General features: G+C 34.2%; 1 protein-coding gene across 2 annotated transcripts; it reads right to left on the bottom strand.

Annotated features, from left to right (window-relative positions):
• Window positions 1–8: 8 nt before the first annotated feature.
• LOC136823494 (UPF0193 protein EVG1 homolog) lies at window positions 9–13,780 on the bottom strand. Of its 2 annotated transcripts, none has more exons than XM_067079683.1 (7): window positions 13,662–13,780; window positions 3,565–3,627; window positions 2,699–2,893; window positions 2,084–2,224; window positions 1,270–1,370; window positions 784–875; window positions 9–533 (listed from the first exon to the last, which is right to left on the bottom strand). In XM_067079683.1, the coding sequence occupies exons 1-6, from the start codon at window positions 13,735–13,737 to the stop codon at window positions 804–806; spliced, it is 648 nt and encodes a 215-aa protein (XP_066935784.1). In that variant the 5' UTR covers window positions 13,738–13,780; the 3' UTR covers window positions 9–533; window positions 784–803. The 2 variants fall into 2 exon arrangements, with proteins under 2 accessions (XP_066935784.1, XP_066935783.1); XM_067079682.1 differs by having other exon boundaries at window positions 525–608.
• Window positions 13,781–13,795: the final 15 nt, after the last annotated feature.

The raw sequence follows: 13,795 nt of genomic DNA, 5'->3' as shown, positions 1-13,795 counted from the left end.
ATAAACTCTTTAAAAACTAAAATGTGTATTTTCACAATTTAAAATTTTCTACTTACAACTTTCAAAATATACATCAAAATATACAAAATCACAATTGAAAATTAATTCAAATCAATATAGAAAATATATAAAACATAATAACTTATTAAACTCCGAAGCGTAATTAATCAAAAATAAAACTTTTTTGACAATACAATTAAAAATCGATGTTTTTGATCACAAGTTAAGTTTTCAGGTGTATTGGCGTGGGATAGAAAAACATGCAGTATTTCATTGGGAGCACTGAAACTGTTTTGATACATTATTCGTGAATTGTGTAACAATCAGTGGTCAAAAAAAGGTTTTTCGTCTGAGACGGAAAGTACATTCTACACAGCACATTTGCATACCCAGCTGGCACAAAACGTTATTTCAACGTTCATCTAACGTTATATGGTCGTTTTGAACGTTAGAAAAACGGTGAAACAACGTTGTGTGCCAGCTGGGTATATACCTGTATATACTTGAAACTTTGGAGAAGTATATGCAGAGTTCTGAAATGGAAGATCCTCTTTCTTAATATACTTCGCTGAGACTTAAATCCGTCTGAGACGGAAGAACTTTTAACACTGAAAAATAAAAAGAAGTTTGTTCTGAAGAGTGCTGCGTTTCCACCTGTTTCGCTAGAAGGATACTACTTTTTTTCCTTGGTTTCATGGTATTAGTCAGTTCCCCGCCCTTGAGAATGACTCTGTATGGAACAAAAATGACAAAAGAACAATGAAAGGAAAATAGACGTCTTACAAAGCACACCACCAACTGCATCATGATTCTTGTAGAGCCTTTGCCAATTCTGTTGTTCGCTTTTTGTCAATTACTTCCAAATCTCGGATTTTCTATGGAAGTGGAAGTCCCGATAAATGAAGTTATACCGAAAACATATTAATCGATTCAAAATAGTTAAAAAAATAACAATTACAGATATTATATTCATTGATAGCTAGGCCAACTACTTACAGCTTTCCTGCGAAGGTGTGTCCAGATTTTAAGTGCACTGTCGGTCATAGTTTTTCTATTTATGACAGATTTTTGAACGTTTCAATTTTAATTTCAAAGCATTCGAATCGTATGGTTGGAAACCAGAAATGAATACAACTAGTCAGCTCAAAAGCTAGTCAGTCACACTTCATTACGATCACTGATATAAACACCTTAAAAGAAGATTAAAATTGAAACGTTCAAAAATCTAGACATGTATTGTATCTGTTAGTTATACCCAGCATTTATTACCTGTGAAATTTCGGTCTCAATAAGGGTGCGGTATTGTTTTCCCTGGCCCAATTGCTCCATTTCTTGCAGGAATTCCCTTCGCTCTTCAATAGCTTGCAACACTGTAAAACAAGAAAATTCATTATGAAGTATTATTGACAAATATCAAAAGAAAAATTGGTACTTGAGAGACTTTTTCCAATTTTAATCTCAAAGTTACCAGAATTTATGACCCTTTGATGAGTCGATTATTGATATTTCGTGATATTGGGATCCTTTCAGAGATTCAATGGCTAATTTATTGTTTTTATACCCCTAGAAGTCTCTCTACAGTCTCTCTTGGAGGGTTTAAAAAAGGGACCCTTATGGCTCGCACATACCCGACACCCCCTCCCCCCGCCCAGGATAGCTTTCCAAGGTATGAATATCTTTGGATTTCCGTCAGCCCTAAAGTTTTGAAAAAATTGAACAGTACAGGCTTCAAACACCATAAAATACCTAAAAATATTTTGCACTTAACTAGGGATTCGGCAGCCCCCGATGGTAGAATTTTGGGCGACCCAAATCGATCGCATGATCTTTCAGGGCAAGGGGGTTCCATTCATGAAAGGGGCTGTTTATAGGCTGTTTTTTGAAACAGCGGCGGTCTGAGATAAAGGTTTTTACATCACACATTACCACACATTCTTGAAACTTTGGAGAATTATGCAGAAATTTGAGGTGGTAAAACCTATTTATATACTTCGATGAGACTGAAATCCGTCTGAGATAGAAAAACTTTAAACAGTATTGAAACAAATTTTCTCCCGAATGAATATCATAAATATGTATATACCATCGTCGAATTCGTCTTGTGGTGTTGGAGGAGGTATGTCTTCGAATTGTATTTGTTTACGATTGAGTGACGGTTCTGGTATGTCCACACCATATGACATCTTGTTCTGAAAAGCACGTTTGTCTTTTGCAGTGATAAGCTCTAAAAGAATAAAAGCAGAAAAAGAATGTTCAAAATTCTCAAACCATTTAGCACTTTTACCTGTTCTGTCCGAAAGCTTGGTCACTACTTAATTACACCCCTGTGTCACAGACCCACTGGGACCCCAGCCCCACTGGAAAACTTGGCAACAATTTCGTCCCCGGTGGGAGAATACCCTGGAATTTCACCCCCACTGGGAAAATGACTTTGATTTCATCCCCATTCGAAATTCAATGTTTAAAAATTGTACACCAAAACCATCCACACTGGATTTTTCAGCCGTGGAACTATTAATTTCTATCCCCATCGGGATTTCAATAGGAATTTTTATCCCCACTGAGGAAAAAAGTTCCAATTATATTTAATTATATTGAGTCAGATTCAAAATTCTGATTTTTAATTTAAACAAAGTAACGTATCAGATCAATTATTAAAAGTGGATGGATAACTAACAAAATTGTGGAGAGCACTTACTTCCTGGAGAAGGTTTATATTGTACAGGACTACTATCTGACATCACTTCTATGGTCTCTTTCTTTCTTTTACCAGCAGAACCAACCAGATGTTTACCAGTCATTACTTTTGGTGTTGGAGCCTTGACCGGCGATCTTGCATTAGACCTTGTTTGACTAGATGTCGGATTGCAATGGACTGGTAGTGATTTCCCATCTATTTTGAATAAAAAGAAGTTTGATGTGTTGGAAACACAATATATATCCCTTGCCTTTACCCACTAACTACTCACAGATTTCCTGTGAAAAAGTGTGTGTAATTTTAAGTCAACATCATATTGTTTTCTAATTTACCTTTTAAGACTTTCGAGCGTACGAATTTCAAAACATTCGAATCACACAGTTAACAAGATACATTTTTGCCAGACAATTTGATAACAAAAAAACAAAAACTTAATCCGATGTCGAAATCAAGAAGATGAGCTTATATTCGGATTAAGTTTTGTTTTTCACATTTTACAATCAGAACTGAAAACAAGATGGCGGATTAAGATCAAGTTAAGCTTTGCAGTATTGTTATAAAACATACAAATCGGGCTAGACTTAAAAAAATGTCACTCGACCTTAGATTTTGGAGTTGGGTCAATCTGTCGAACAAAAGCACAAGGGAATTCACGATTCTTATAATGCTTAAGATAGAACGAGACAGTAGACACAATAGAAGTTCGGAAAAATATTTTCTTTTTAAAAATGGCAATAAATTTTTTTTGGGTCGACAGGTTTTGAGGTAGGATCGGTTGGACCCTCAGCAAACAACCAGGCATTAAAATGTTTCTCTACTTTAAAACAATGAGAAAATGGAAATTTATTTGGAATAAGAATAATTACCTTTCAGTCTTGAAGAAAGTTGCTTTCTTTGAAAATTTGTAAGCTTCGATTCTGTCATCATTACTTTGATAAAAAAAAGCAAGAAAGATTGAGAACTTTACTAAATTTAAACGCGGCTTGTGAAAATTTCAGATAAAAGGGGTGGCTTGGGGTTAATTTTTAAGGGGGGGACCTGGAAGATTTTGGTAATTTGCAAAAGAGTTTTTTCCACTTATTTTTTAAATTTTGGTAACCTAAAATATCTTACACTGTATCTGTTAAAGTAATTATTGAATTCTTTTTTGAATTATTCATATAAGAATTCATATTATTGAATTCTTCATTTTGATATCCTTGGAATATAATTTTAGATTGTAAGAGTTTGTGCGTAAAAGGTTGAAAAAAGAGGGGGGTTGAATAAAGGGGGGGGGGTTGAAACCCCTCTGCCCACTATGTTCCCACAATTTTCAAATAGGTAAAATACAACTTTCGTTCATACAAAATATGAAAATTTACCCATAATGTAAAAACTAGTTTCTAATTTTGTGTTTACGCTCTCATTCATTGTTCACATAAATTTGATGGAGCGTCTTACTTAAGCACTGAGTAAATAAGACCACTTTCGTTGTTATTGCAGATTTTGATATTGCATGGGGAATGTGTTTGTCAATGTGCTTTATTTATGTGTCAACTCAGTCAGGAGTTTTTGCCTAATTTCCCCAACTTTCCTAATTAGGAAAGTGAAACTGTTTTCATAAATTTTGTAAGAAATATAAAAAGTTGTATTCCCAACACCAACCTCCTCTAAAAAAATTTAATGTGAAGAAATTCATAGGATTTCTGTCCTACTATATTCTTTCAGGAGATTTGAGATTTGGGTGGCAGAGCAGCATATGCATCATCTTTTATATAATATAGGAGTCTATAAAGAATTCTGTAGGGAATTTCCCTTCTGTCCACTATTTCTCTCAGTTTGAACCACAAGTGATTTTGTGGTTTAGAGATACTGGGTAAATCGATCGGGCCAGCCAGGGTGCAGTACGCAGTGATGATAAGTCCATTTGAGTCCTTTCTTTTTTATTCTTAGGTGACGTCACTATCGATGCTGACTTGACAGTCAGTCAGGAGTAATACCTTAAACAAGGCGTATACCTTGTTCAAGTAAGAATTCCAAATTTCTATTGTTTGATACTTCCTATTTAGGAAGTAGTGGGAATATTTCCCAAACTAGTAAAAAGGGCACTCTCACGTCTATACCATTGGAAAGAGCACAAAAAAATTAATTCCCGTGGTGATTTTTAGAAAATTCCACAGCCGGAATTGATCACAATCTTCAATTTTAAAACAACCTTATAAAGTCCAGTCTACATCGGCTTTTTTAAAGGGTGTAGAGAAAGGGCTTTACGCAGAAAATACAAAACAATTCAAAATGGTACCCTACAGTCAGGAGTAATACCTTAAACAAGGTATATGCATGTATCTTGTTTAAGGTACATCCTATCCTAAACAAGGTATACACCTTGTTTCAAAGTATACACCTTGTTTAAGGTATTATTAACCATTCTTCTTTGCTTTGTGTCTTCCTCCCCTGAATTTATGGTATACCAAACTTAAATCAAATATAAAAAAAGATTCCATCTGTAGATTTTGATAATTTTTTCACTACTTGGTCAATCAAATACTCCTCTTTCCTTTGTGCTAAAATTCAACATGCCCTTTTTCCTATAACACATCTAAAATCGACGTTTGTTCAAGAAATCTTAAAAAATACCTTAACAAGGTACCCCAACAAGGTATATACATGTACCTTGTTTAAGATACATCCTAAACAAGGTATACGCCTTGTTTAAGGTATTACTCCTGACTGACAGTAAGAACAATGGAGTTAACCAATTTTATCAATGCATAATTATTACGAACGACTGAGAAAGTTTGTGTGACACAAAAATTGCGCGATAAACAAAGCGCTAGAAAAACGCCCACTGAAAATTGATAATAGGAATTTATTGGATATTTCACAAACGGTGTTTTTTTAATTGTAATTATTATAAATTCAAAGTTTTCAAATACTATTTTTTGAAAGGCACGTTCTGAGATCAGAAATTAGACGAGACTAAACGACGGAACGACGGGGGTGTTTTAGTATGTAATATTAATTTATCATTTTTTCATTTTTATTATTCGCAAATGCAAAATGAAGATTTTTTATTTTTGAATTAAAGAAATATAATGTATGCGTTTTAGCAAGTTCTCCCTATTTTCGTTAAAATAAATCTCGCTAAAACATGCCGAATCGACAGATTGCTAAAATTTATCCACGCAAATTTCACTAAAATAAATCCAGTATGTTTTTCTTTCATTTTTTATCATTTTCATAACCGGGGATGGGGGCGTACATTTCCAAGTTTTTCTGTTCTCAGTCAAGAGATTTTTTACGACATGGGACTGCATTGATTCTTGTATTAAAAAATATTATTTTATAATTTTGGTTTATTTTATAAAGATAACAACATCTTCCTTTCGTTTCTTATTTTCTGGTGGATTTGACCCTTGCACTAGAAAAAAATTCTGTATGTTCATTGACCTACTAGTTTCTTTTGGCTTGCTAATTTTAATCTTCTACATCTTCATCGCTGATTCTGGATATTCCGCTATGACCAAATCGTTGTTAAGTTTGTAAATTTTTACAGCTTTTTTGTTTGTAAGAAAAGGACTAAACTTTTTTCAGGGAAACATTTCGTGCATTAATTCTTTCTTCAAAATCGTTGCCCTTGCTAAAATTAATCCACGCGAAATTTTTGTCAGACGAGTATTCACTAAAATTTATCCACACAAAATTTTTTGAATTCGTGATTCCCTAAAAAAATAAATCCAAAAAAAATCAAGATTTTCCTGACTTGCTAATATACGCTAAAATTGGTCTCGCTAAAAGTTCTACGATTAAAGTATATCCTATTTGATTGTCAATGCCAAAAAATATTTCGTTACTTTAAGAATAATCTACTGTGTTGCTTCGACATTTACCCCCGGATTCTTTTAGTAGGCACTTCAGTCACATGACTAAAAACACGCATATGTTGAAACCGACTGACTGAAAGAGTAATTACATAAATTATTGTGGAAGAAGTGAACGCTTCAAACAAATGTTTGGGAAATCAAAAAGACAACTTTTGTAAGGATGTCAAGTTTTTTGAATATCCATGTTTGTGACGGACTGTTGAATTGTTGTTGGAATGTTTACAAGACTCCTTGACAGAAAATCGTTTTGTTTTATTGTCAATGATGATAGTGCCATTATTAACTTTGTTAGATCTGATATATTGATGGTTGTAAGTGCACTTTACAGTTTTGATTCCCATTGAAGAATCATATTCTGGTTTTCATGTTATTATATGCTGTTTTAGAGCTTTAGTTTTTACAGCTAGCCTGTCTTTAACTTTTAGATGGTGCAGTTCGGAACCCCACACGGTGCGATGATGTGATTGGTCAAAATATGATACCGGTATGAAAACTTAATAATCAGAATTGAGAAACTAAGTCTCAGAAACTCAGACAGTCGGAAAAGTGAAAGACAGGATGAGAGAAAGGAAAAAAATGAAGGTAACTTTGGGCGATCCGATATAACTTCTTCCCTAAGCTGTGACACAGTCTGTGTTAGCCATTCCGGCTTTGCTTGTTTTTTATTTGACGCTTATGAAAATCTTCAATTTTAGGTCCAACTTTGACAAGCAATTGTTCTTTGTGTAGTTGAGCTATGAAATTAATTATTTTTGAGTAATTTAGAGCTTTCTTTTAGCTTTCCAACCATATATAATATGCAGGTGTAATATTCTAAAATTAATTCTTTCATTTAAGTTATTATTTTACTTTTCATACTTCAGACATTTTCAGCCTGAAAATGAGGACTAGAATTATAGAGAGTGGTACCACTGAAAAATTTTACCCTTTTTTAGCCTAAAACAGTTATTTATATGCCACGGGGAATTTTTCCTCCTCCTTTTAGGGGTAGGGGTAAAATAGCACTATCTTTAAATCCTACTGTGCTAAAGTTGTTTTGATGCATTCCTACCTGAATAAGAATAATCTGAAAAAAATTTTCCATTCACCTCTAAAATATTCCTTATCCTGCTCCAGTGCAGTGCCAAAATCGAGATTTCCTCTATGGTGACCATTTGTATGAAGTTTAATGTATTTTGCTTAGCCAGTATGAAATTTTGAAAAAGAATTAGGTAGCTCCATTTTACCATTAGGGCTTCCTTTCCAGGTATATTTTCCACTCCTGAAAGTTGAAAGGCTCTAATACAATCAGAAAAAAAGTTATCTTACATAGAAAAATGCTGTAGACAACCAGACCTACCCCCAAAAGACCCCCATTTTACGACTTTTGGATGATTTTAGAAAAGTCATAACTTTTGAACCTTTTGAGCTAATGGTCTGAAAATTTCAACATTTCATCATCTTATTATATAAAACATGAATGCCAAATTTCAAAAATGGAAATGTCATGGGTCAGATGTCATCATGTCAAGTTGACAAGCCTAAACTCACTAGTTCCGCATGATTTTGTGACCAGTTTTTGACCTCAAAACTGACTTAACTGCTTCTGAAAGTGACTCTAGTTGCTTTATTTTTTTAGTTAACCATGAATTAGCATCAATACCCTCCAGCTATGTTTTAATAATGATAGAACATCAACAATCAGAATTTTCGGGGTTTTAGACCCTTTTTGTCAGTTTTTGGTCCGGCAATTCCTGAAAAATGCATGAAATGGAAAAAAAATTTCAGATAATTGTTATTCAGGTAGTAATGCAAAAAAACAAACTCTAGCACAGTAGGATTTGAAGATAGTGCTTGAAAAATGGTGGTTTACCCCACCCCTACCGCTTTATAACGTTTTTATTGTTTTTTGCAATGCAATGTCTTCTTTTTCAAAAAAATGTCTTTTCATTTCTTCCTTGAAGTGTTAGCAAGCCATTACAAAAGGAGTTTGATAAAAGTCTGCAGTCAAAATGAAGATATTTGGATTTTTTTTATTGGATTTTGAAATTGGAAAACCATCAAAAAGTGTATATTTCTGGGTTAAATTGTCAACCTCAAATGTCTAAAAAGGTGCTATTTTAGCGGAACCAAAATCTCAATATCTCCGGAAACGCTTATCATTAGGAGGTCAATTCGGTAAATTGCATAGATCCGCAACGTTGCAATATTCCACAATGTTGCGATTTTTCGTAGCGTTTCCCCAGGGTTGCGCTGCTATTTTACGCAACGCTTCCAATTGAAGCTTGTGATTATGAATACCAACTATGACAACCAATTTTCGCAAACAGAAGCAAATTAGGCAAAATCTGGCATATTTGAAAAAGTAGCATTTCTTCCAAGAATGATTGTGAATAATCGCTAGGTTAGGTAGGAAAAGTTTCCTTTTGAGTTGTTCTTCAAAATGCACATTATTTTGGGACCCCGGTCCAGGCCCTGCGATGCCGGTTTTGGTCCATAGGCTAGGGCTGCGAAATTTATGCACCGATAAAGCTGCGGAATTTCGCAGCGTTGCGGAATATTACAACGCAAACAATGCGAAATTACACAACGTTGTGGATCTATGCAATTTGCCGAACTGAGGTGTATGATCCCTCATTTTGTTTCTTTTTTGAAGCTCTACAAGATGAACTAGGTTTGATTGCCACCAGATAGCATCTCCAGAAGATTTTTCAAATTTTAATTTTTTTTCAAAACCTATCCTATCTTGTAGAGCTTTGAAAAAGAAAGAAAATGAGGGGTCATAGGCCTCCAAAGGATAAGTGGTTGTAAAGATATTCAAATTTTAGTGTCAAAGATTTGACTAAAAATGTCAAAAAAAAGGTTAGGAAAATAGCTTGGAAAAATTCGAAAAATGTGTCAAAAAAGAAAAAAAAGAAATTTTCCAGTCATGCCTCTTCAATTTTGCACATCTCTTTTTCTAGTGTAGCTAGAGACCTGAAATTTGGAGGGAGAATTCTTTGATGGTGTTAGAATATTATTATATAAAAATATTTATTTATTTATTTAGTATATTTATCAAAATAATAAAAGATATATATCTTTTTGAAAAAAGAAGACATTATTGCATTGTTTTATTTTTGTTTTTGAAGAAAAGTAGCTTGGAAAAGGTTAAAATGAGTCAAAAAAGGTGGTAGGACCCATTTTCAAGGGGCCTCTGGAAATGGAGGCACAAAAACTTATGAGAAAAGAATAATTTTTTCTGAAAGGAGACCCCAAATGAAAAGAAAATCCATTTCGACAGAAATAAAAACTTTTTTTTTGGGACATTACAATGCAAAAGAAGCAAAAAAGTGAAAAAAACTACATGAAAATGAAAGAATTCAAATTAGCGAATGTGATTTTTGAATTCCTAACCCTTTTTCTGATAAACATACAAAGTTTCAGCCTTCAAATACATTTTCCTCCGTTTCCAGACACATTTGTTCATCGATAGTTGGAATTTTTTTCTCCCGTCAGCGAAACAATTTTCAAAATGTTCTGCATTTTACCAATTTTTTGCCGTCTTGCCCGTCAGTTAGCCGCACTAGCGTCCCACCAAAATACATATCAAAGATTAATGCTGCGAAAGCGCTATATCGTTTGCTTGACTCTCAATCAAAAAAATGCACTGCATAACTTCTAAAGGGATTCATGAAAAAATAACCCAGCGCTTTTTAATGAAATTAACATTTTCAAAAACTTTGAGAAATTGCCTAAAATTTGAGCCATAGATGAAAAAATTTGAGCCAAGCCAACCTTGAAAACTAATTTGAAGATCAACTTCCCAAGAAAAAGATCTATGGGGGAGGCGGGACCCACCTAGATCCGCGCACTACCGGATAGGCTATCTCCCGGAAATTTTGCCGGACCTCAAACAATGACCCATTTACATGTGCGTAATTGTTTTTACTTTAGCGTATAAACAAGGCGTTAAAAATCGAAGCGCTGTCTCGGGAATTGAATGACAAATTTTGGTTGGTTGATTTTGGCTGCTGCACGTTTTATTTTGTTTCCAACTTTCAAGTTTTAATTAATATTGTCTTGCGAACTTGATTCAGGTAACTCTCATCCTTGTTGTTGAAATGTATCCTGTAGATGACTGATGTAGCGACTCCAGAAGTCATGCAACTTTCGTTGACGTCAAACCAAATGTTTCATTTTTCCGTGAACTTTGAACCCTTGGAACTTTACTTCTATGTATGCTAAAGCGTTCCGGTTTTTACTAAATGAAAGCCCGTGATCTTAGCTTTCCAGCGGTATATAACACTGTGGACACGGGCTAGACGGCAAATTGGTAAAATGCCGAACGTTTTGCAACATTTTGAAAATTGTTTGCCGACGGGAGAAAAAAAATTAGCAACTATCGAAGAACAAATGTGTCTGGAAAAGGAGGAGAATGTATTTGGAGGCTGAAACTTTGCATGTTTATCAGAAAAAGGGTGAGGAATTCAAAAATCACAATCGCTAATTCTAGTTCTTTCATTTTCATGTAGTTTTTTTAACTTTTTTGCTTCTTTAGCATGGGAATGTCCCAAAAAAAAGTTTTTATTTCTGCCGAAATGGATTTTCTTTTCATTTGGGGTTTCTCCTTTCAGTAAAACTTATTCTTTACTCATAAGTTTTTGTTCCTCCATTTCCAGAGGCCCCTTGAAAATGGATCCTACCACCTTTTTTGACTCATTTCAACCTTTTCCAAGCTATTTTCTTCAAAAACAAAAATAAAACAATGCAATGTCTTCTTTTTTCAAAAAAAGATATATCTTTCGTTATTTTGATAAATATACTAAACATTTCACAAATATTTTATATAAATATTTTTTAACACCAGCAAAGAATTCTCCCTCCAAATTTGAGGTCTCTAGCTACACTAGAAAAAGAGATATGCAAAATTTAAGAAGCATGACTGGAAAATTTCTTTTTTTTCTTTTTTGACACATTTTTCGAATTTTTTCAAGCTATTTTCCTAACCTTTTTTTTGACATTTTTAGTCAATTTTTTGACACTAAAATTTGAATATCTTTACAACCACTAATCCTCTGGAGACCTATGACCCCTCATTTTCTTTTTCAAAGCTCTACAAGATAGGATAGATTTTGAAAAAAAAATTAAAACTTGAAAAATCTTCTGGAGTTGCTAACTGATGTTGTTTTTTCTGAAAGCTAGATTTCCTAGTGTGACTAACTGCCCGTGTCCACAGTGTTACATACCAGACCCGATCAATCGAACTTGTCAAACCAATCGAACCATCGAACTAATCAAACTTCATAGAACGATTAAAGTTCGATTAAAAAAAATAATCGAACTTAATCGAACACTCACAATTTTACCGGAAATTGGAGTTCGATTAGTTTGGTAAGTTGCTTCAGTTCTATTAGTTCGGTAGGTTTGTTATATTTTAGTATAGCAAAGACAAACTCAGGAGGTAAGGTAAATTGCGTTTTGACTGCTTTTAACTGTTTTTCTAATAAAGAATATCTTCAAACTTGACTTCACTGCCCTCCTGGAATGGCTATCTGTCAGTTACATCAAAATGCCTCGAAAATGTCAATATGAAAATTGCGTAATCAGAGAACGTATGTCTCGCTCATTATAAAAAGGCCGAGACAAACTTTCAATAATTGGATTGTAACATCGAGTTAAGTCTCTTTTGTTAAGTCACCAGGGGGTAAATAAAACAGACCTTGATACATTTATCGTTCGTTTCAACTTGACCATTTGTTTAAAACTCAGCCTCCTAAATATTTGGGGTAGATAAAATATGTACAAAGAAATTCATACTTTTCCAACCCGGCCAATCTTAGGGTGCGCACTCGTCGGGATTTTTTGCGTGGAAAAAGTCGAAAATCAAAATTAGAACATTCCATCCATCATAACTAAACCTTAACAACTCCAAACTTGTTCATTCTTTTTTTTTAAATACTCAGAATTTATCAGAGAAAACAAAGAAAAAAACTCCATCCCATTACCTACCTTCAATAAAAAGATATATCATTTATTAGACATCAAGGTGAAAAAATGGCGACTCGGAATTCGTGGCACCACCGTCTACCTTGACCACCATTTTTCAAATGCCTATCGCTAATGAGCTGGATTAGTTATAGACTCGCGGTTTTTTTTATAAAACGCGGGAAAGATAGTACTTTAGTTTTTCACGTGGTAGCCTTTTCGATAATCTACGGGCCGTCTTTAAATCGAGAAAGAAGAAGAAATTTCGATTTTTCGGCACTTTCCTGAAATTTTTATCAGGGCTACCACATATGGTTGGAAAGCTAAGGGTTTCAGCTTTTCATTGGTAAAATTTGTTTTTAGCTATCATTTCCAGCTCATTAGCGATAGGCTAAAGTTTAACAGTCATCGGGCCGATTTTCAGACCGCGCCAGCAAAACTCCTCACGCCCCGCCACACGGAAGGCTAGATTTCATCCGCCATTTTTGGCGCGATTTTGGTGCTTCATTAAAATTATTTCTTGCTGGCGTGGTGTAAGGAGGCGATTCTTTGAAAAGGTGGTTTTTTTGTGGTTTGAAAATGGAATAACTTTGGAACTACTTAACCAATTTTAACAAATGACCCCTCATTTTTCTCACAAAGGTAAGGACTTTCAAATAAAATTAGTTTGGTTTTCAAAATTTGAGGGGAAAATTTTGGCCTGACCACCCTACCAATCTTTAAAAAAGAAGCGAACAATAAAATGTAATTACCCTTTCCAAATAAACCTCTTCGGTGGCGAGCGTAGTCTACTCTGACGTAATTGTAAACTTTAATGGGAGTTTGACATAGTAATGTAATGTTGTTGATCTATGATGTTGTTTGGGGAATTATGAAGTTCTCTGGGATTTCGATTGCATTTATTCAGGTTGATTTTTTATGACTTCTAATGGTACTTTTTCTAACGAGTTTGATTACTCTGTTCTCACACTTATGTCTTTTTTTTTGCGTCCTTTTCCATGATTACTTTTATTTATATTTTTAAAGACAGGTAAGAAGGCATATTGATGTAACTGTCTGTGTGTGCATGTCTGGGGGGTATTTCATTTGTGAATAAAATTTGAAAAATGTTTTGGTTCAACCTCCTTGAATAAAAAAATACACAAACAACTTACAATTTAAAAGCTCTTGAGTCTCTTTGCTGACAGAACATTTTGCATAATTGAACATTGCTCCATTTTTGGCCGCCATCTTGATTTCCGATGCTGTGATTTGTTTTCGAATTTCGCAAAATCGGGAAATGTAGTAC

This window comes from Clytia hemisphaerica, unplaced genomic scaffold (genome assembly GCF_902728285.1).
Source record: "Clytia hemisphaerica strain Z4C2 unplaced genomic scaffold, Clytia hemisphaerica genome assembly, whole genome shotgun sequence".
Taxonomy (NCBI): Eukaryota; Metazoa; Cnidaria; class Hydrozoa; order Leptothecata; family Clytiidae; genus Clytia; species Clytia hemisphaerica.
The sequence above is the reverse complement of the archived record's forward strand: the minus strand, read 5'-3'. Positions and strand labels throughout refer to the sequence as shown.

Excerpts from the sequence above, each read along its gene's own strand:
- LOC136823494 (XM_067079683.1), bottom strand. The coding sequence starts at position 13,737 with ATGGCGGCCAAAAATGGAGCAATGTTCAATTATGCAAAATGTTCTGTC. Across the intron at positions 3,628-13,661 it reads GACTCAAGAGCTTTTAAATT|TAATGATGACAGAATCGAAG; the intron begins GTAAGTTGTTTG and ends TTTTTATCAAAG. Across the intron at positions 2,225-2,698 it reads ATATAAACCTTCTCCAGGAA|AGCTTATCACTGCAAAAGAC; the intron begins GTAAGTGCTCTC and ends TTATTCTTTTAG.